Source organism: Macaca thibetana, chromosome 1 (genome assembly GCF_024542745.1).
Source record: "Macaca thibetana thibetana isolate TM-01 chromosome 1, ASM2454274v1, whole genome shotgun sequence".
In the NCBI taxonomy this organism is placed as follows: domain Eukaryota; kingdom Metazoa; phylum Chordata; class Mammalia; order Primates; family Cercopithecidae; genus Macaca; species Macaca thibetana.
The window spans coordinates 180,372,696-180,396,323 of NC_065578.1; the positions used below are offsets into that span (position 1 = coordinate 180,372,696).

Consider the following 23,628-nt stretch of genomic DNA (forward strand, 5'->3'; position numbering starts at 1 on the left):
TAATGCTTTCATTGAATGATTCATTTTAACATATTTTTAAAATAATAGCTTTATTAAGATATACTTCACATGCCATAAGATTCACACAATACAAAGTGTACAATTCAATGATATTAGTATATTTTTAGTATATGGTACAGTCATCACTATTTAATCCAGAAACAAATACGGTTTTAAATACTGTTTTCTAATACTCTTCCAATAAAAAGTATTAGGTGTTCTATATAGATAAAAGACAAAATTTAATTTATAGCTAATTCCCAGTAACCAGAATAAGACAATATGTCATACATTAAAATAGGATTGTTTCTTTAAACTCATTCTTGTAGGTATACATTTTAGAAGAAAAAAGTGAAAAAAAGAAAAAATAGGATAGATTCAACAGCAAAAAACAAGGAAATCCAAAATAAGAGAGGTAAACAATACGGAAATGTATTTCTCCCTCATAGTCAAGAAGCACAGAGGTACTCAGTATAGGGCTAAGAGATGTTCCTTGTGGGAACTCATCGTAGGGCTGGGAGGTAGGTATGTAGGTAGATAGGTGTTTTGCGTTGTCAGAAATTCAGGTTTCTTCTATATTGTTTCACGATTATAAGATTACCATGAAAAACCACCATACGATCCAAGACAGCAATTGGTAATCAAGCTTTCATGTCTGGTTTTCAGCCAAGCAGAAGGGAAAGAACCTTTCTTCAAAGTTGCACACATTATTTTGACTTTCATGCTTCTACCTAAAATGTAATTACATGGCTACACTTAGCTGCAAATGAGAAATATAATCTTTACATTGGTTGGTCATGTGGCCTCTAAAATAGAGAGTTGATTTTCTAAGAAACAATGAATGGTCTTTTTCCCAAAGCAGAGCTTATGTTGACTTAAGAATACAAAAAGAAATAAGCACTCAGGCTTAAATACTTAAACTTTCGACTTTTACTTCATGTTATCTGTAACCTAACAAAGGTTATGCTGAATTGCCGTACACAATCATCTTTTGAGGCTGAGAGTTGATCGTGTGTGTGTGTGTGTGTGTGTGTGTGTGTGTGAGATGGAGTCTTGCTCTGTTGCCCAGGCTGGAGTGCAGTGGTGCGATCTCGGCTTCCTGCAAGCTCCCCGTCCCAGGTTCACACCATTCTCCAGCCTCAGCCTCCCGAGTAGCTGGGACTACAGGTGCCCGCCACCACCACTCCCGGCTAATTTTTTTGTATTTTTAGTAGAGACAGGGTCTCTCCGTGTTAGCCAGGATGGTCTCGATCTCCTGACTTCATGATCCACCCGCCTCAGCCTCCCAAAGTGCTGGGATTACAGGCGTGAGCCACCGCGCCCGGCTGATCATTTATTTTTAAAAGGGCATGATTGTTCTTCAGTGTTTCATTAAATAGCACTTTTTTAAAAGAGGAAAACCTATAGGCAGTTCCATAGATTTTGTTTATACATAGTCTGTGTACACAAAGACTTGTTAATATAATTCCAGGATTGTCCTTGGGGGCCTTAACAAGAAACATCTTTCTATAATGAATGTAGTGAGTGTTAATGGTGGAGATTTGCCTTTTCCATCCCCTTCCCCCACCTTTCTCAGTTTTTGGCTTCAGAAAGAGTAGGTGATGGGCAAAGTAATATCTTTGAAGGTGTACAATAAAAGCAGTAGCCTTGTGTGAACAAACTTCTTACTCTGGCCATCTACCTCCCTTCTGTTGCTGTCACTGGTTTCTAACCAATTTGTCTTTTCCCAGGCCAACTACAGAATATAGTGATGCTGTTTTTTTTTTTTTCCTTTCATGATTCTAAAACATACATAAAGCATTTTTAAGATTTTCTAAGAATTTTGATGTTTCATAAAATTATTTTTTTTCCTCTTCTACCTTTCCTCCCGTACCTTTCCCCCCATACCTTATAAATGAAAGACTGAATTTATATATCGTATTAGTTTTCCACTGCAGTCATAATAAGTTACCATAAACTTAGTGGCTTAACACAGATTTATAATCTTACAGTTCTGTAGGTCAAAAATCTGGCATGGGTCTCACTTGGCCAAAATCAAGGTGTTGACAGGCCTGCATTCCTTTTTGGATGCTCTAGGGAAGGATCTGTTTCCTTGTTTGTTTGGGTTGTTGATAGAATTCAGTCCCTTGTAGTTGTAGGATTCAGATCCCTGTTTCCTTGATGGTTGACAGCTGAGTTTCTGGTGGCTTATTGCATTCCTTGGCTCATGGCCTCCACCCATTTTCAAAGCCAGCAACAGTGGATCAAGTGTCTCTCCTCTGAGTCTCTTCTCTATTCTTATGTCTCATCTCCCTGACTCCTTCTTCTGCCTCCCTCTTCCACTTTTAAGGACTCATGTGATTAGATTGACCCTGCCTCGATGATCCAGGATAATCTCACATCTCAAGATTCTTAACTTTATATATATAATTATATATATAATTATATATATTTATATATGTTAAAAGTTAAGAATCATATATAAGAACTATATATGATTATATACTAGACAATATAATATATAAAATATATAATTAAATATATAAATAATATATAGTATAATATATACTTATTAAATATTTAAATATGTACCTATTCTTATTCTTATTTAAATATGTATATATTCTTATTATATATTATATATATTTAAATACATATATTTAAAAAATTAAGATTCTTGGCCTGGCACGGTGGCTCACACCTGTAATCCCAGCACTTTGGGAGCCGAGGCAGGTGGATCACCTGAGGTCAGGAGTTCAAGACCAGCCTGGCCAACATGGTGAAACCCCGTCTCTACTAAAAATACAAAAATTAACTGGGTATGGTGGCGTGTGCCTGTAGTCCCAGATACTTGGGAGGCTGAGGCAGGAGAATCGCTTGAACCTGGGAGATGGAGATTGCAGTGAGGCAAGATCGCACCATTGTACTCCAGCCTGGCAACAGAGCGAGACTCCGTCTCAAAAAAAAAAAATCTTGAGATGTGAGATTATTTATTATATAATAGAGAGATATAATGTACACATAATGTATTATATTAATACAAAAATGTAAAACTGTAAAATGATGTATTTAGTGGTTATTTTTTACATATCAGCATGAAAAATGTTTCACTGTTATGCCTGTTAAGATGAGAAACATTAAACATTTGATTATATAGCCAACTGCTTTGTTACCTTTATCTTAAATTTATTTCTAGGTATGAAAGAAATATGGAATTTCAAAGTGTGAAAATTCCTAAAAGTGCTTCCATTTAAGATAAATCCTAGGGTGACCAATTCATCCCAGTTTGCCCAGGACTTTCCCAGTTTTAGCGCTTCTTCTGTCTTAGAAAAATAGATAGTCCTGGGCCAGTTGAGACATTTGGCAACTCTAGTCAGTTCCCAGGAAGAAAAGATTCTTTTTACATCTTTTTGTTATGTCTTAGATTTATTTTTTTACTCTTTAATTTTGTGTATACATAGTAGGTGTATATATTTATGAGGTACATGAGATAATTTGATACAGCATGCAATGAGTAATAACCACATCACAGTAAATGGGGCACCCATCACCTCAAGCATTTATTCTTGCTTTTTGTTACAAACAATCCAATTATACACTTTTAGTTATCTTTTTAAAAAATTTTATTTCAATCATTTTTGGGAAGCAGGTGGTGTTTGTTTACATGAATAAGTTCTTTAGTTGTGATTTCTGAGATTTTGGTGCACCCAACACCTGAGCAGTGTACATTGCACCCAATGTGTAGTCTTTTATCCCTCACCCCTTCCCATCCTTCCCCCGAGTCCCCAAAGTCCACTATATCATTCTTACACCTTTGTGTCCTCATAGCTTAGCTCCCATTCATAAGTGAGAACATACAATATTTGGTTTTTCCATTCCTGAGTTACTTTATAAGAATAATGGTCTCCAACTCCATCCAGGTTGCTGCAAATGCAATTATTTCATTCCTTTTTATGACTGAGTAGTATTCCATAGTATATATATACTACATTTTCTTTATCCACTTGGTTGATGGGCATTTAGGCTGGTCCTGTATTTTTGCAGTTGTGAATTGTGCTGTGATAATCATGCATGTGCAAGTGTCTTTTACATTTAATGATTTCTTTTCCTCTGGGGAGCTACCCAGTAGTGGGATTGCTGAATCAAATGGTAGATCTACTTTTAGTTAAGGAATCTCCATACTGTTTTCCATAGTAGTTGTACTAGTTTACATTCCCACCAGCAGTGTAAAAGTGTTCCCTTTTCACCACATCCATGCAAACATCTATTGTGTTTTGAGTGTTAAATTATGGCCATTCATGCAGGAGTAAGGTGGTATCTCACTGTGGTCTTAATTTGCATTTCCCTGATAATTAGTGATGTTGAGCATTTTTCATATGTTTCTCGGCCATTTATATATCTTTTTAATTTTAAAACTTTTATTATTTTATTATTTTCTGTTTTTGAGATGGAGTCTTGCTCTATTGCCTGGGCTAGAGGGCAGTGGCACGATCTCGGCTCACTGCAACCTCCACCTCCCAGGTTCAAGCCATTCTCCTGCCTCAGCCCCCTGAGTAGCTGGGATTATAGGTGCGCAACCACCACACCCAGCTAGTTTTTGTATTTTTAGTAGAGATGGGGTTTCATCATGTTGGCCAGGCTGGTCTTGAACTCCTGACCTCAGGCGATCCACCCACCTCAGCCTCCCAAAGTGCTGGGATTACAGGCATGAGCCACTGCACCCAGCCTGTATAACTTCTTTTGAGAATTGTCTATTCATGTCCTTAGCCCACTTTTTGATGAGATTTTTTTCTTGCTGATTTGAGTTCCTTGTAGATTCTGGATATTAGACCTAGTTTGCAAATATTTTCTCCCCGTCTGTGGATTGTCTGTTTACTATGCTGATTATTTCTTTTGCTGTGCAGAAGTTTTTTAGTTTAATTAGGTCCCATCTGTTTTTGTTTTTGTTGCATTTGCTTTTGGTTTCTTGGTCATGAACTCTTTGCCTAAGCCAATGTCTAGAAGAGTTTTTCCGATGTTATCTTTTAGAATTTTTATGGTCTCAGGTCTTAGATTTAAGCCTTTGATCTGTCTCGAGTTGATTTTTATATAAGGTAAGAGATGAGGATCCAGTTTCATTCTTCTACATGTGGCTGCTGATTATCCCAGCACCATTTGTTGAATGCAGTGTCCTTTCCCCATTTTATGTTTTTGTTTGCTTTGTCAAAGATCAGTTAGTTGTAAATATTTGGCTTTATTTCTGGGTTCTCTATTCTGTTCCATTGATCTACATGCCTTTTTTTTTTTTTATAACAGTACCATGCTGTTTTGGTAACTGTAGCCTTGTTGTATAGTTTGAGTCAGGTAATATGATGCCTCTAGATTTGTTCTTTTCACTTAGTCTTGCTTTGGCTCTGTGGGCTCTTTTTTGGTTCCATATGAATTTTAGGATTGTTTTTTCTAGTTCTGTGAGGAATGATGATAGTATTTTGATGGGAATTGCATTAAATCTGTAGATTGCTTTTGGCAGTATGGTCATTTTCACAATATTAATTCTACCCATCCATGAGCATGGGATATGTTTCTATTTGTTTCTGTCATCGATGATTTCTTTCAGCAGTGTTTGGTAGTCTTCCTTGCAGAGATCTTTCACCTCCTTGGTTAGGTATATTCCTAAGTATTTTATTTTTGCAGCTGTTGTAAAAGTGATTGAGTTCTTGATTTGAGTCTCAGCTGAGTTGTTCTTGGTTTATAGCAGTGCTACTGATTTGCATACATTGATTTTCTATCTTGAAACTTTACTGAGTTCATTTTTCAGATCTAGGAGCTTTTAGGATGAGTCTTACTGCATACCTAGGGTTTTCTAGGATGTGATCATATCACTGACAGGGACAGTTTGACTTCCTCTCCACTGACTCAGATGCCCTTTCTCTTGTCTGATGCTCTGGCTAGGACACTTTTAGTTTTCTTTAAATGTACAGTAAATTATTGTTGCCTGTAGTTGCCCTGTTGTGCTACCAAATTCTAAATCTTATTCATTCAATCTAACAATATTTGTGTACCCATTAACCATCCCCACTTTCCTAGCACCCACCACTACCTTTGCCGGCCTTTGGTAACCATTACTTTATCTCCATGAGTTCAGCTGTTTTAATTTCTCTATTCTGATCCATGAGTCTATGTGCCTGTTTTTATGCAACTATTGTTACAGTGGGTAGCTAGTTGGGTATGAGTGGGGCAGAAGAGAGCTTCGCCCCATTCCCCGCCCCCCCAACCCCCAGCGATACACCAGGAGTGTCAGGCAACCATCAGGTGATGGTCAAGTGGTTAACTGTCTCTCTAAACTAATAATTGGTCATAGCCAGTGCCAAGAAAAGGCAGTCTCTTCTAATAAATAGAAAACACCTGAAACTGGTGATCAGCTGCTTCCTGATAAGAGCTCAGGAGTTTGGCAAGTGGGGAGAAGTAACATAAAACCCCAGAAGTATGCCAATGTATAAAACCCCAAGTCAAAAGGTCAAGCCACGCACTTGCCTCCTGAGTCACCTACTTGGCCCTCTTCCAAGTGTACTTTCCTTCCCTTTATTCCTGTTATAAAACTTTATTTTTTGGGAGATGGAGTCTCACTCTTGTCACCCAGGCTGGAGTGCAATGGCATGATCTTGGCTCTCTGCAACCTCCACTTCCTGGGTTCAAGCGATTCTCCTGCCTCAGCCTCCTGAGTAGCTGGGACTACAAGTGCCCTCCACCACGTCTGGCCAAATTTTTCTTTTCTTTTCTTTTTTTTTTTTTTTGAGACAGAGTTTCACTCTTGTTGCCCAGGCTGGAGTGCAATGGTGCAATCCTGGCTCACCGCAACCTCTGCCTCCTCGGTTCAAGTGATTCTCCTGCCTCAACATTTCTGAGTAGCTGTAATTACAGGCGTGCACCACCACGCCCCACTAATTTTGTATTTTTAGTAGAGACGGGGTTTCTCCATGTTGGTCAGGCTGGTCTCGAACTCCCAACCTCAGGTGATCCACCCACCTCGGCCTCCCAAAGTGTTGGGATTTACAGGTGTGAGCCACTGCACCCAGCCTTAATTTTTGTATTTTTAGTAGAGACCGAGTTTCATCACATTGGCCAGGCTGGTCTCAAATTCCTGACCTCAGGTGATCCACCTGTTTGAGCCTCCCAAAGTGTTGGGATTATAGGCATGAGCCACCACGCCTGGCCCTTGTTATAAGACTTCTTAATAAAACTTTCACTCTTGCTCTAAAACTTGCCTCAGTCTCTCCTTCTGCCTTATGCCCCTCAAATTTTTCCTCTGAGGAGGCAAGAAATGAGGTTGTTGCAGACTCATATGAATTCACTGCCAGTAACATACTTTGGTGTTGCGTGACTCAGATATGTTCTGCTGCTAACAGTACCATGTTGTTTTGGTTCCTGTAGTTCTGCAGTATAATTTGAAGTCAGGTAATGTGATTTCTCCAGTTTTGTTCTTTATGCTCAGGATGGCTTTGGCTATTCTGGGTCTTTTGTGGTTCCATTTAAAGTTTAGAATTATTTTTGCTGTTTCTGTGAAGAATGTCATTGGTATTTTGATAGAGAACGCATTGAATCTGTAAATTGCTTTGGGTACTGTGGACGTTTTAACAATACCGATTCTTCCAATCAAAGAACAGGAATATTTTTCCATTTATTGGTGTCCTCTTCAATTTCTTGCATCGGCGTTTTATAGTTTTTATTGTAGAGATCATTCATGTCTTTGGTGAAATTTATTCGTATTTTATTTGTAGCTATTGTAAATTGACTTTCTTGATTTCTTTTTCAGATTGTTTGTTGCTGGCATAGAAATGCTATTAATTTTTGTATGTTGGTTTGTATCTTGCAACTTTACCGAATTTATCTATTCCAGTAGTTTTTCTGCCGGATTCTTGAGGTTTTTCCAAACATAAGACCATATCATCTGCAAACAAGGATAATTTGACTTTTTCCTTTCCAATTTGGATGCCCTTTATTTCTTTCTCGTCTGATTGCTCTAGTTAGGACTTCCAGTTATGTTGAATAACAATGGTGAAAATGGCATCCTTGTCTTGTTCTAGATCTTAAAGGAAAGTCATTTCCCATTCAGTATGATACTCTAGCTGTGGGTCTGTCATATATGGATTTTATTGTATTGAGGTATGTCCTTCTATACCCAGTTTTTTGAGTGTTTTATTTAAATCATGAAGGGATGGTTGGATTTTAACAAATGTTTTTCAGCATCAATTGAAATTATGATTTTTATCCTTCATTCTGTTGATATGATGCGTCTCATTGGTTGATTTGCATATGTTGAACCATTTTTCAGATGAAGGAAGGAGTCTTTCTAGAAGCCGCAAGCTGTGCTTGGTTTTGGGGGAGGGGTGACGTAAACACTCCGTTGGCTGCCCCAGCTGGTGTCTCACTAGTTTGTGTGTACCTGAAATGAACTGGCTGAGAGCCCAGCACACCACCACGACTTGTCCAGTAATTGCAGTCCTTGTGGCCTAGACTGCCTTTCATTTAGGAACCCAAAGCACTTAAGCCTACAGTGGCAGGGCATGTCAGAAGTCAGGTTCCAACCTCTGGGAAGGACAATTCATCTCTGGCTATAAATATCTAGGTATCAATATACCTAGCCATCTCTGGCTAGGTATAAATGTTTCCTCCAAGGGCATGGGCTAAATTCTTCTTTGCACCGTGATAAAGTAGCACTCAGTTCCAACGCAATGTCTCACATTGTTCCCCCACTGCCAGGCACACAGATTCTGTCTGTGCCATGTGGCCGCTGCCAGGGCAGAGAAAGGGTGATGTAGGCAAGTCAAGACTGTCTTTCCTACCTTCTTCCGTGCCTCTTTCCTCAATATACCTCTTTCCAGGTACTGTGATCGCTCACCTGATTTTTGGTTCTTACAAAGGTGTTTTGTGTGGATCGTTTTCAGTTTGGTGTTCTTGCGGGGAGAAGGTCACTGGAGGTTTCTATTAAGCCATCTTGCTCCACCTCTCCTCATATCTTTTCTTAAAAGCTAAATTATCACTAAAATAGTCTCAGAAATTCAGGTAACCTTGGTTAACTTTGAGATTCAATATTACATTTTCCCCACATGGTCCAGAAATATTTTATACATGTGATAGGACAGTCTGCAAATATGAGTTATACAAATACAACTTTAAAAAACTTCCCTTTTTGTCTTCTAGACAGTAATTCAAGTCTAAGTCTTTCTGGCAAATACAGTAGAATTCAGGAGCTGTTTTCCCAGTCAAAACCAAAATTCGTATCAGTTCCAATAAAATTAGAAATTCCATTTTTGGTTTTCTTTACTATCCTCCTGTCCCAATTCTGTTTCCAGATTCAGAGAGAGGGAAATTGGAATTCAAATACATGCTTGGCTAAAGTTGATGTCTTCTTTCTTGTTGTTTGGGCTGACCCCTAAGTTGGCACAACTATTCATATTGTGATCTGTTCCTATGGCATAGGTGACGTTCAGAGGGTCTGGAGTGTAGCTCCACAGCATAGAAGATCCCATCAAATTGTAGCTGCTTGCTTGAGGACACTGTACCTACACCTTCTGTTAACACAGAGAGGTCTGCAGCTTGGCTTCCTCAAACTGGCACATCAGCTTTTTCTTCCAGATAACTTTCAAGCTGCCAACCACGGACTAAACAGGTGCAATTCAGGCCACTCTCTTTCCTGTCTGAACTTCTGGAAGGGCAGACTCAGTTGTCACTGCCAGCTCTACTACCGCAAACTCCAGTAGATATGTGCTGTGAGAGAAGGGGTGGTAAGCAGAAACCTTTCTACATATTTTTTCCTCGAACTCTCTCCCATCTCCTGAAAGGGAACGGTGTGTATTCAAGCTCTCATTTTGGAAGAACTTTCAGTCATTGCACACCTGCTGTGACATTCTTTAACTATTGTCTTTGTTCTAAGCAGAATGTAGAGATGACTAAGAAAGGAAATGAAGGCTGGGTGTGGTGGCTCATGCCTGTAATCCCAGCACTTTGGGAGGCCAAGGCGGGTGAATTGTCTGAGGTCCAGAGTTCAAGACCAGCCTGGGCAGGTGAAAACCCGTTTCTACAAAACATAAAAAAAATTAGCTGGGTGTGGTGGTGGCAGGTGCCTGTGGTCCCAGTTACCCACTGCTTAGGAGGCTGAGGTGGGAAGATCGCTTGAGCCTGGGAGGTAGAGGTTGCAAGTGAGCTGAGATTGCGCCACTGCACTCCAGCCTGGGTGACCCTGCCTCAAAACAGAAATTCAACAGTAGTTGATGTCTGAAGGTATTAATATACCACAAAATACTCTATGTAGCCTTCTGCTCTTTTAAGTCTCATCTAAAAAAAGGCATGATTTCTAGACTTTATAATGGATTCTTTGACAAGTGAAGTGGATTCCCACTTACAGCTATCACAAGTACAAATGGCACTTAACCTCCCATGTAAGCAACTAGTGAAACAGCTGCTTTCAGACATTAGGCAACAGGCAATGCAGAACTGTGATCCCCCAATAAGGAAAACAATGAGACAAGTCCATGACTATGTGGAAGCACTTTCTGGGTCACCGCGGAGGGAGAAAGTACCAAGCAGAGCACTGCAGTTATGAGACAAACGAGTTTGGGGAGGACAGCTGAAATGTGTGGGGCACACACAGCAGGGAGCTACATATGAAGCTCCTTAGGTCTTCAGCTGAATATGAAAAGATTAGAACTATGCCTTAGTGCTTTTTTTCAACCTTTAGAGAATGCACTGACAACTTTTGGCCATTTTTCAATTTCACATTTCTAATTGAATTTGTTGGAGGGATGAGTACCATTCAAATGAACCATTATTGATTTTATACTAAGGGAGGAGACCATTCCTCATATCATCTTATGCCCAATTTCTGCCTCCAAAGAAAGAAGTAAAAACTAAAAGGCAGAAATGAAATCCACAGGCAGACAGCCTGGCGCCACACCCTGGGCCTAGTAGTTAAAAGACTGACCCCTGACCTAATTGGTTATCTATAGATTACAGACATTGTATAGAAACGCACTGTGAAAATCCCTATCCTGTTTTCTTCTGATCTAATAACCAGTGCATGCAGCCCCCACCTGCTTGCTCAATCAATCATGACCCCCTCACACGCACCCCTAGAGTTGTGAGCCCTTAAAAGGGACAGGAATTGCTCACTCGGGGAGCTCGACTCTTGAGACAGGAGTCTTGCTGATGCCCTGGCTGAAAAAACCCCTTCCTTAAACCCCTTCTTTCTTTAACTTGGTGTCAGAGGAGTTTTGTCTGCGGCTCGTCCTGCTACTATACCTTTTATGGGAGTTTTCACATCGTGCAAAGGGAGAGAAAGCATGATCCATCGATGGTGCTAGTTCAGTATGGCTAGCTACAGCTGTACAGCAGAAATGAAGGTAGAGCTGGAGTCAGGGGCTAAGAAGGGAGTTTAGCCTCTACCCTGCCGGCAGTAAGAACCATTGGTTTAAGTCAGGAGAGAGGGTATGAAATCAGATTCGTTTGGGAATGTTTACTCTAGCTGTAGTGGAGATTAGATTGAGGCAGGCCTGTAGGCAGGATCAGTTAAGTGGTTGCTGTAGCACTGTATGTCCAAACTAAGACTGAATAGAACAGAGGCAACTGATCTATAAAAGTATATTGAAAGATGTTTTGAGCTGACTAGAGGTGGTGGCTTAAGCAATTAAGCAGCTGAAAACTCCAAAGAAAATGGAGCAGAGAACACAGTACTGTCAGAACATAGGGTAGGTTGGGAGGGGAAGGAGGTCAGTTTGGAAAGCACTGAGATTTTTTTCTGTGGGATATTTAAGCAGAGATACATGTTCAGTATGCAGCTGCTTACATGGCTCAGAAAGGAAATCAAGGTTGGAGATAGACTTGTGTGTCTGTAAATAGGTGCCATCAGCTTAACTGCTGAAGGTGATCTACAACATATATGCAGGATAAAGGACTTTGAAAAGGAAACCAAGACAAAAATATAACTTGCCCAAGATCATCCACATGGTGGAGAAAAGAATTAAGACAGACCCAGTTCTGTCTAATCCAATACCTTTGCCCTCTCCCATTGCTCAAATGAGAAATCTGCAAATTCACTGGAAACTGTAAAGTGTTATAAATGTATGAACATGTCTATTAAAGTGGCTTAAGAGTTCTACGGAGTGATTATATTGCTTTTAATTGTCACAGTAGAAACTCACTTAGAAAAGAAAATGCTGGCCTTGGTCTTATTCAAAGACAGAATATGGGAGGAAGCCAAATGTTCAGCCCTAGGTCAAAAGTTTTATTCAGATTTATGTGGCTTGTACACTTGCCAGTATTTACTTCAAAAGGTAACAATTCCAAGGTGATTTTTCTATTACAAGTAGTATCACTTAGTATACTTTTGAAACATGGTACAACTACTCTGACATTTAAAATGAACAGATGTAACTGGCATTATAAAATTTTCTAATATATAAGGTCAACAAACTACACGGCAAGTATTCGGTGTAATACTTTATTTTCTACTGTATTAAACGAAAGCCAGGAAAATACCAAGTTATTTAAAGGCAAATCTTTACTCCTTAAAGAAAAAATACAAACTGTGGTATTTTTAAGATAGATCGTTATATTTTACATAATATAAACAAAATCACTAATGCATCTATATGCTTGGTTTCCTTAAACTACAATGAACCACAGAATGGGTGAAAATGCATTTACTTTTTGGTGGCAAATAAACATATTGGAAAAAACACGTAACACATAGCATGCCTTTTTTTCCTTACTGTCTACACACAGGAACTGACATAACCAAGATTTAATAGCCACCACCTCCTCTCCCCTGTCCAAAGTAGCCACCTCCATAGGCCCCCCTACCACCTCCTCGCTGGAATCCCCCAGATCCTCTGTAGCCTCCACTAGGCCCTCTGTAGTCTCCTCCAGAGTTGCCTCTAAAGCCACCTCGGGAAACTCCTCTATAGCCTCCACCAACACCTGCACCATATCCTGCCCGAAAGGAGTTGGGGCTGCCACCATAGCCTCCGCTACCATAGCCTCCGCTACCATAGCCCCCGCCACCATAGCCTCCACTGGTATAGCCACCGCCATAGCCTCCACCGCTGTAACTAGAACCTCCCCTTCTATATCCGCTTCCATTGTCGTATCGGGCCATCTTGGGAGGACGTGGACCATCTCCATACCTAGGAAAAGCACAAAACCATCACTTCAGCAAAGCATTCTTATTATTTCCCAACCACTCACCAAATGCACACAGTTAGTTATATTTGAAAATTTAATACATAAAGGGAATGAAGCCAAACGCACAAATCGAAATTGAAACAAAATTGATCTGCTATTCTAAAACAGTCATCAATTATATCCATCTGTTTTTCTGAAGTTCTTTCTGGTTCAATCTCAAAAGTTTTGAATTTTGGCAGTATGTCATTACAACTTTAAGAAGTGCTTACTCAGGTCAACAACATAGTGTTCCAAGAAGGCAAGCATTAGGAGAGGGTTCCTGGAGCTGCCAATAAACTATTTGGTCTTTATCACTAAAAGTTTTCCTGCAATAATTCTGAAATACGATTTTGAAAAATGTATATCTAATTTTGAAAAATTCTATCTACTACTGTAATTTAGGCCACCACATATTCATACATCCTAAACTCTCTTACGTATATCCCTTTCTTTCTAGTTTCTAGACTACTATCCCTCATAGAAACAGATTATATATACAAAGGTTCCTTGCTTACCAGCCCTCCTACCAAAAATAATCTCTCTTCTCCTAAACACCCATGAATACTTAATTTGTTATCTGCCTATGATGCTTACTGAATTATCCTATACATTTAAGCACCTAGGAGGGCCACAGTAAAGCCTAGTAAGAACACTGTTTCAGGAGGCATGTTGCCTGGGTTTGAATCTGGTTCTATCAGTTATTAGTTGTATGACCTTATCTGTGCCCGGTTTCCTTATTTATATTAAAGAGAATGAGGATAACCATCTACCCATTTTATAGACAGACCAAATGCAGTAAGTCATTTTTGATGAGGAATTAGAGGTCATTTTTGGATAACTGGAAGGATTTTAGTACAATAGCATATTATAGTATTACTAAAACACTTAAGGTTTTGGGGTGGTATTGTGACCATGTTCTTAAAAGATATGAAGTGTATTGATGTAAAATGTGGTAGTGCCTACTACTTCATCACAAATGATTAACGAAATGTACAAAACGCTGAAAATTAGTGAATCTAAACAAAGACTATATGGCTAAACATTGTATCACTTTTCTGCCTTTTTGGCAAGTATCAAGTATTTGTAAATAAAAACTCATGGGCAAAGGAAAAAATTTTAAAACCTGAAGCAAATAAAAATTTTAAGAATTAAGATAAATTTCTCATTTCTTTAAGATATCCATACTCTTAGTTGTTTAAGATAAACAAAAACACATACACATTGGATAAAGAAGCAATTTAACATCTCATCAATATTTTTTCTTTAGAGATGCCAAAACAGTACCATGGAAAAAGGGCTATCTGGGCTGTGTCACTTCCCTGTCATGTGACCTACTCTGAACTACGTATGTGTATTTGTAAGATCCTTTTCCAACACTACCAATACGCACTGATGCGGCAGACCAATTACTAACAAAGGGACTAACAAAAGTAAATGACATTTTTGTTCTGAGTTTGTTAGACGGAACTAAACTATCTATATCTAGAATTTTACTTAATAAGGCTTCTATCACTAACTCTAGGAATTCTAGACCTATGAAAGATCTCTCCCCTCTACTTGGTTCAATGAGAAGTTAATATGGTACTCACCGTGTACTGCCAATCATAAGGTTGATACCAGCAGCTGAGGGTCTAGAGATTTGACGGATCATGTTCAGCATACGTTCATTTACAGGGTCCAACTGGCTGATGATAGCAGGTTGTTTGGTTACTTCAACAACAAGAGCCTCCATGGCTGCCCGGAGACCGGTGATACAGGCAGCAGCTTCATGAGATATTTGCAGTTTAATCCTAAAGTGGCGAAAAACATTAAAAGTAAGAGAGGGAGTATATGAAGAAAAAGACCATTATCTCTCAACCTCACACATGGCAAGTTAAAGAATAAATTTAACTTCTTAAGCATTAATATTTTTAAAAACTACTTATAATGGCCCCAAACTTAGGCAAACACAGATATGAAGAGTATTAATAATCAGCACTAACCTCTTAAAATTCACTGCTACTAGCAGGAATCTTAAGCCATAAAGTCTATCAAGCCAAATAAAATACAAAAATATATGTAATATATAATAAACAAAAAAAAGTCTGGCAATATGGATCATTCAGACTTATTATTTTTTGAGACAGAGTCTTGCTCTGTTGCCCAGGCTGGAGTGCAGTGGCATGATCTTGGCTCACTGCAACCTCTGCCTCCCAGGTTCAAGTGATTCTCCTGCCTCAGCCTCCAGAATAGCTGGGACTACAGGTGTGCGCTACCACACTGGGCTAGATTTTTTGTATTTTTAGTAGAGACAGGTTTCACCATGTTGTCCAGGCTGATCTCGAACTTCCTGAGCCCAACTCATCTGCGGCACCCAGCCAGATCATCCAGACTTTAAAAGAATGAATTAAGAGACCCAGAATGCTGGCATTTTCTAGGTTTTCAAGAATATGATGGCTGAGCCTACTGGCTATCCATTAAGCTCTATTCCATTTTTGCCCAGTGCTTGCCACTAGTTTTGAATCAATATAGAGAGTATGTGAAAGTGTATTCAAGTTTCACTTAGATTGATTCCATAGTGGTGTGCATAGTGGTTAGACATGGCTCAAATTTCTAATGCATCTGCTTCTACTGGTATCCGTTTAAGTATATAGTATGCAATTAAGTTAGATATAATTAGTATATATTTAAGTTATAATTAGTATATAATTAAGTTAGATTAGCAGCTGAATTCCATCATATTATAATTCTAAGAATTCAGTTTGGAGTTCACAGCGGAAAATCCTTACCAGTCATCTACAAGCACGATCTGCCCATCAGATTGGACTTTCTTGGAGGCAAACAGAAGCAACTGCAGGGGGGTGACTAAAGTCATGCCTTTAGCAGAGATGGCTCGAGTTCGAATCTGCAAATGGAGAAAGAGACAGTACAAAATGGTTGACATTCCAACTTCCAAATACCGCCACATACTGTGCTTTGAAAATCAAAATTCATATTCCTAATGATTGTGAAGACAATTTCAACTTTCAATGTTAACTTTTGTAGTCTTTTCTTACCTTTTCACCAAATACAAAGAAGGGAGATGGGTACTTCATGTCTTGGCTACTAAAAGGACAATTAACAGATGATTTATGGATAAGTGCATTACGTCCTTCAGTGGTGAGAATCTTTCTCTTTTCCTTATGATAGCATACATTGGGGTACACACCAAAGGCCAGGAGGGAGATAACAACATCCAAATTATTATCTGGTCCAGTGTTAGTAAACACTTGTGTCAACAAACAATCTGTTAAGAGGAGCAGAGTGAAAAGAAAAATCAGATAACTGGCTGATCTTCACATTACATGCAAACTATTCAAGAAAATTCAGAGAACTGACTCTTCCTCTCTTCACATAACCTGTCTGTAAAACTTTCTCATCTGCTACTCTTCAATAGTTGTTAGTTGTAGAGAAGATGGAATGATAATCTAAGAGGACACCTACTGGAATGAAGGCTGACGTTTTTACCCAGTCTACACTTTATGAGTACTTAGCTACTGACTGGAAAGCATGACAGTCAACCGCTGAAAGCACAGACATATTTTGTTCTGGACAAACGAGTTCTAGCCTTATAACCTCCTAATTGGATATAACCTCCTAATTGGATAAATTAAAGACAATTTATACCTTGGTGCCTGTTTCATTACTTATAAAATGCATCTCAAGACTCTAGCACATAAAAAGTTTTCCCTTTCTTATAATTCTGAGGAGAAACTAACATTTCAGCTGGCTTATGACAGAAGAGAACCACTCACTACTCTGTTAAGTTATTCCAATCACAGCTGTTAAAAATTTACCATCTTGCCCAACTACCTTCTGTCTCTCAACAGTCTTATCTCTGGTTATGCATTCCAGTTCTCAATGTTTTAGGAAATAATTCTATATTTTAACCTAGTTGGAAAAGAAAAGTACTACAGTTCATCTTTATATTAAAGCCATTTAAAATTTAATGTGGTAGAATTTACTTCAAGTCTAAATGCTAATCAATTACTTTGCAAACCACTATAAGGTTATCAGCAAAGTACTCATTCTGGGAGCTGGACCAGTATCCATGAGAACTAAGAAATAGTTGGGAATATAGAAAAATCATAGGGTCTAAAATTTGAAGCTAAAATACACTTTGCTGTCAATTTGCATGTACTATATAAATGTCACTTTAAAGGTATCTTAAGAATGGGAGTCTTACCTTCTGGAAACCCAGAATTAATCAAAATCTCTTTGAGTTGAACTTTGGCTTCCCAAGTCATTCTTAGTGTAGCCATATTAAGTCTTTTGTGCTCACAAAAACGTATCTCTGCTTCTTCTCCACCCATTCTAAAATAAATCGGTATGAGAAATCATTCTCTAAGACCCGAGAACTAAATACAAATGAGAAACTACAGACAGACCACCCAAATCTTACTCATACCTAGCATCATCCCAGGCTTGGAATACTGATAAAAGGGCTACGTGATCAGAAAATCTGTTTCCAGCAAAATTTCGATGGATATAGCCCAGCCGCTTTCCTTCATTGATGAAAGGCTCTGGAAAGCAGGTAGCAGCAGCAATGGTACAGATAGCATCTCCCACGCTGAAATACACAAAGACAGTTAAATTCAGACTAGATCACAATATTGTTGCCAGCAGCTCAGGTAGTACTGTCGACTGTGAGTTGCAGTCTTTATGGCTATGATTCTACTTTTATTTGCAATGAAATTGGCTTAACAAAGAACTTTACAGCTGCTCTCTTCAGAATCAGAGAGAGAAAAAAAAAAGGTGCGCTGACATTCCAATGGTCACGTACTTACCATAATTATGACCAAGTATATTTTTCCTTTAATATTCTCTCTCTCTTCCCCATCATACCAAATCTCTTTAATCTTCAACATTTTCTGATAAAATAAACCTTTTTTCCTGATGCTGCTCTTTCAAGACCAACTATTAATAACGAGGGACCCTCCCACCCCGGCCTCCCAAAGTGCTAGGATTAAAGGTGTGAGCCACATTGCCTGGCCTGCTTTTTACTTATGAGAAATCAGTGCCCGTTTCCCCGTGTTGGGCCCAGATATCCATATACTGGAACTGTACATTTTTTTCGTGTTATACTTCTCTCAATATTTAAGTATGTCACTTCCCTTAAGAACATTCAGGATTTTTTTTGTCTGAGCCAATACTGCTTTTACAGGGAGAAGAAGATTCAGAAATTATTCTACCACTTAATGAAGAGAAATAAAACAAAGCACTTACTAGAAAATACACCCCATTATCATCATTTTCCCAAAACGAGGCTCAATGGGGAGTTTAGCCAGGATTCGTCCCAAAGGAGTCAACTCATCATTGGCATCTAATGCATCAAGCTCTGTGGGGAGATAGTTTTTTGTGAGTAGAAACAAATGAACACTAATTTTAGGCAGACAAAACATTACTTTCTAAATTAAGGTTAAGAGAGTTTAGACTTCCTCTTTTGTCAAGCCACTGCTAGTACCATGTCTATAGTCAACAATTCTCTTTACTCAAAAATAGAACAAAATCAAAATCTGGAGCACTCAACATAAGGAAGGTACTACAACTACATCCTGCAGGTTATAAAAACAAATACAATTCATATTGTCTATAAATACAGTATTAACTATAATAGCAGCATAAGTTTCTATATGCCATAAGAAGTCTGACACTCAACTGTTAATGTTTTAGAAAAAAAATAAAATCTGGAGAAAATTCTGAAGTTACATAGCAGATAAATGCTAGATTCAAAATTCAAATTCAGATCTAGCTCCAATGCCCTTAATTTTCACTGCACTATTTTCACTGCTTCTAATAAAACAACTTTAGCAAGAAAACATAAATGTTCCAGGCTGGACGTGGCTCACGCCTGTAATCCCAGCACTTTGGGAGGCTGAGGTGGGTGGATCACTTGAGGTAGGGAGTTTCAGACCAGCCTGGCCAACATGGTGAAACCCCGTCCCTACTAAAAATACAAAAATTTGCCAGGTGTGGTGGTGTATGCCTGTAGTCTCAGCTACTCGGGAGGTTGAGGCAGAAGAATGGCCTGAACCTGGGAGGTGGAGGTTGCAGTGAGCTGAGATCACGCCACTGCACTCCAGCCTGGGCAATGGAGCAAGATTCTGTCTCAAAAAAGTTCTAAGAGATTCATATGAAATTCATTGGGTATCCTAAATTATGTTCTGATCTTTAGTACATAGTTAAGAGATGCCTTTTTAAGTTTTCTTTTGTAAAGTAACACTCACTGTCCCTTTCTTCCCTCTCATTGCTCATTAGAACAGGGACTATATTAAGTACCTAAGGTAAGACTGGAGGCCTTGCTATTATTATCACGGCCCTGTTGACTACATCTTGATTCATTTGTTGTGTTATCTGCCAGGATAAGACAGATGGTATGATTAATATCTGTGTCAAGTAGGTTTGTATTTGTTAAGTACCTCTAAGAGTGTGTTCTGCTTCAATCACAGCATCCAAAGGGGGAGGTTCAATTGCTTTGGCCAGAAATTGGCCAATTCCTCCCAGACGCAGAAGTTTTATGCTAAGAGCAATTTCATGCAATGGTGTTCGGAACATCTCTGGTGTCATGTGGGTTTCAAGTCTGAGAGAAAACAAGCATAAAATAACCATCCTCCTTGTGTATACACAGATGTTAGTTTAATAAACTTTTTTCAGCAAGGTAATCAGGGATAGAGCTGCCCTTTCCTCATCCTTTTATTTTACAATTACCATCGAACCTTTTATCATTCACTATACACACTGTTGACAAAATTTAATCTGGCTGCATAGTGGTTTCTGACCTATCCTCACAGCTTGATGGCCTTTCCAGCTGAGAAGAAAAATGAAAAAATTATCCAAAATCTCGAATGCTATTAGCTCCACCCATGGTCTCTTCAGGCCTTGCCTGTTGACAAACATGGGTTAAAAACGACAACACCACTTTTTGTAGGATAACTCATACTGACATTTCTCTACAACCTCCCACCTTCCTAGTTCATGTAATTTTAGTGCCACTAGAAAGGCTCGTACAGATGTAACTCTTTAAAATCCAAAACTTTTTGACTTCTGACATGACACTTAAAGGAAATGCTCACTAGAGCATTTTGGATTTCATGTTTTCAGATTAGGGATGCCAAACTGGTAAATACAATGCAAATATTACAAATAAATCAAAATCCACTTCTGGTCCCAAGTATTTCAGTTTTAAAAGAGATATCTGACCTGTATAAATTAACAATAGCAAACACTTATTGGGAGATCATGATGTGCCAGACACTGTTCAAAGTATTTTACATTATTAACTCATTTAATTTCTTATACTAATCCTATGGGTTAGTCATTATTTACCATATTCTTTTTACAACTGAGGAAACAAGAGAGATTAAGTAACTTAGTATTGTATAGAATGAGGAAAACTCAGGCTTAAGGAGTAACCATTTAGTGTTATACAACATATTAGACACAAATAATGTTAAAATCTAGGTCTCCATATTTCTAATTCTGGCTTATTCTCTATAAATGATTCATGATGAAGATTCTTAAGAAACATTTACACCTGATTCCAACATGGCTGGCAAAACTTAGATCAGCTTAAATTCGCAGGTTTACATAACTGCATGTCTGTCCCTACAGAGAACAGAACAAAAATCCCTTACTAAAGGTCAAGAATTGGTCTTACCTCTCAAAACGAGCTCGGCTGCACAGGTGAAAGCAGAATCCAGGCCGTACTCGGCCAGCTCGCCCTTTCCGCTGCTCAAGGTTTGTTTTTGATGCCCATACTGTAGCATAGTTGGTCATATTGTTGTGAGCAGTGAAGAGTTTCACTTTCTGCCTACATAGGAAAGACTGGTTAATTCTAAGACTCATGTGTATTATCAATAACTATTACATATCCACTAAGTAGTGAATCCTTTCCACTATGTAGTTAAAGTCATGCCTACTTGTGATGTCTATTCATGAATGGCACAAGTAAAAATTATCAATTTGACTGCACACTCCAAGTTGTCAACCTACTGAAACGCAATGTAACATCCACCTGCCACTTACCAGCTGAACTGCCTTGGCCAAACTTTCTATGCCATTACCTACCTTATAAGAGTTTTTTTTTTTTGTAAACGTTAAGTAAAATAACAAATGCAAAGCATTTAAATGGAATATGGCACATACACAAAATAAAATAATTATTTAAGTCATCTCTATTCCAAAGTTTAGTATAACTTTTAGGATATCTATATGTAGTGATGACTGTGTGGTCCTTCTGAACCCCCAAGCAACCTCAGATTCCTTCAATGTTACATACAGAGACAGCTGCCACTAAACTACTGGGACTGGCACAGAATGCTATTTAACATTTCCTAAAACGGATGTTGGCAGCAAATTGTTTTCATTGTCAGGACACACTAAGGAATTATACAGAGAAGTCATGGGGCACAAGTTGGCCAGATATAACCAAGTTTCAACGTTTTTGTCCTTTCAATTGATCAATTACCATGTAATTCCTGTATCTACACAGAATGCCTCCTGGCACATTTTCCAGGTTCATCTCATACCAAAATGAAGACCTTTAATCCATAAAGGAGGGTCCTTCAAGGTAGGATATTTGTCATGTGCTAAACACTGGTTATCTTTATTGATCAAATAGCATGCTATAGTATGTCAGAGATCAATGGAAATACCCAATGGGAAATTAGCGAAACACCAGCAGCCAAGAGCAATGAGAAGTAATCATCAGTTACAGTTTCAAGCTTTGTCACTTTCTACCATAACTGATTTGCAGTAATCAACACAAGTAACTACTCTTAATTATCAATTACCTATAATGCTATATAGATGCACAATAATTTTGGAGATATGAGAACACAGGAGTTTAAAAATAAGGTGTTTTTGATTCTGTTAACTGGTAAGAAGTTTCCAGTTGGTAATACTGGAACAGGCAAATAGGTTTCCCAGTAACTTACTTGCAGGAGTCAATGACATAAACAACATCGTTTATGGTAATGCTTGTTTCAGCAATATTTGTGGACAAAATAACCTGTGAAGAAAGAAAAATTACATTCTTATTACATACTTGAAAGGACTGATTTCCTTATGTAACAAATGACAAGAAAATTACAGAAGTCCTAAAAAGATCACCCAATAACTGATTAATGAACCATCTACTAAGCTCAGAAAGAGAAGACTCCTTTTTTCTTCCTCAATTTAGATGGGTTACAATTTTTTGGTTAGCTCTTTGAAGGCCTGTAACATTTGTTTAGTCTCTACCTCACTTCCAGTCCCATCACTGTAATGTTTAATATTTACCTTGGTTACTCCAACTGGTACTGGATCAAACACTTTGCGCTGTTCCTCTCGAGGAATCTGAGAATGCAGAGGTAGAATCTGATACCGATGGCTTCCTATATAACAATACAGAACAATCAGGGACTAAAAACAGGAGCTGGTTTCAAACAGCTCTCCATTATACATACTTTTATTCAAAGGTAGAGACAACACAAAATTTTGTTTTCACATACTGGCTAAGGCACTAGCAAAAACACTCATTTTCACTCTCAAATACGTGAGAATTCAAAGATTCATACCAAAATGTGGATTCATTTCCAAATGCTTCTGCATAGTATAAATCAAATTCCAGCCAGGCAAAAAAACCAACACAGCTCCAGGAACATTAAGGGTTTCAATGTACTTAAGTAGAGCTTCGATGAGTTCAAAAGGAGTTTCCTTTTCGTTCAATTGAGACATGCTCAACCTTGTTTCTGGACCATATTCATCACCACAGATCAAGTTGCAATTTGCCTGTAAAAAATGGGGAGACATATTTTGGACTGTCTCAGTTACTACAGCTCATGAGATAAGTCTTCTAGATTTCTTCCACTGACTCTAATGACTTATAATGTCATTATTTATTCTAGTTGACTAGTCACACACTATAGAATACAGAAATTTAATTTCCAAAAACACAGAGCTTACATCAATATACCCAACTTTTCTACTAACTAGTACTTCTCACAGGATAGGACTAAAACTGAGGCACAAACTTTTAAATTTGACTCAAACCTCTCATGGAGCCTTCTACCGAGTATATTTCTTTTTTACTATTACTGAAATAATGTGGTATTCTCCAAAAAGTTTACATTAGAATCAATGATAAAACAAGTTGAGAAAGTTGTTACAATTGTTTTTTTCCTGCTAAATTTTCTAATCTGCTGTTCATTTACATCTTCAGATATTTTGATTAAAAAGATATAATCTTAGGTTTTCTAGCAAATTCTGTATTGCTGGCTGGCTCAGTCTATATTTCCAGATAATTCATTTTTATACTATCATTTGTCCAACTCTCAAACACTACAAAGTAAGTCTTTCCTGTTTCTCCTAGGAAATCCCTCATCGCTCCCTGATTTAATACTCCATCCACCTGATAATGTCATCTCCAGTCTCCTGTAGCTAAAGCTATAGCTG

General features: G+C 38.4%; 1 protein-coding gene across 1 annotated transcript in view; it reads right to left on the reverse strand.

Moving 5' to 3' along the window:
* Positions 1-12,440: 12,440 nt before the first annotated feature.
* DHX9 (DExH-box helicase 9) overlaps positions 12,441-23,628 on the reverse strand; it is a 47,707-nt gene continuing 36,519 nt past the window's right edge. Inside the window, exons 17-28 of the mRNA XM_050766071.1 lie at positions 22,752-22,965; positions 22,474-22,568; positions 22,131-22,204; positions 20,852-21,004; positions 19,614-19,774; positions 18,421-18,532; positions 17,603-17,764; positions 17,381-17,508; positions 16,212-16,441; positions 15,945-16,060; positions 14,766-14,966; positions 12,441-13,139 (exon numbers count right to left, since the gene is read on the reverse strand). Coding sequence (XP_050622028.1) covers positions 12,758-13,139; positions 14,766-14,966; positions 15,945-16,060; positions 16,212-16,441; positions 17,381-17,508; positions 17,603-17,764; positions 18,421-18,532; positions 19,614-19,774; positions 20,852-21,004; positions 22,131-22,204; positions 22,474-22,568; positions 22,752-22,965 — 2,028 coding nt within the window. The 3' untranslated portion in view covers positions 12,441-12,757. The remainder of the gene's footprint in view (positions 13,140-14,765; positions 14,967-15,944; positions 16,061-16,211; positions 16,442-17,380; positions 17,509-17,602; positions 17,765-18,420; positions 18,533-19,613; positions 19,775-20,851; positions 21,005-22,130; positions 22,205-22,473; positions 22,569-22,751; positions 22,966-23,628) is intronic.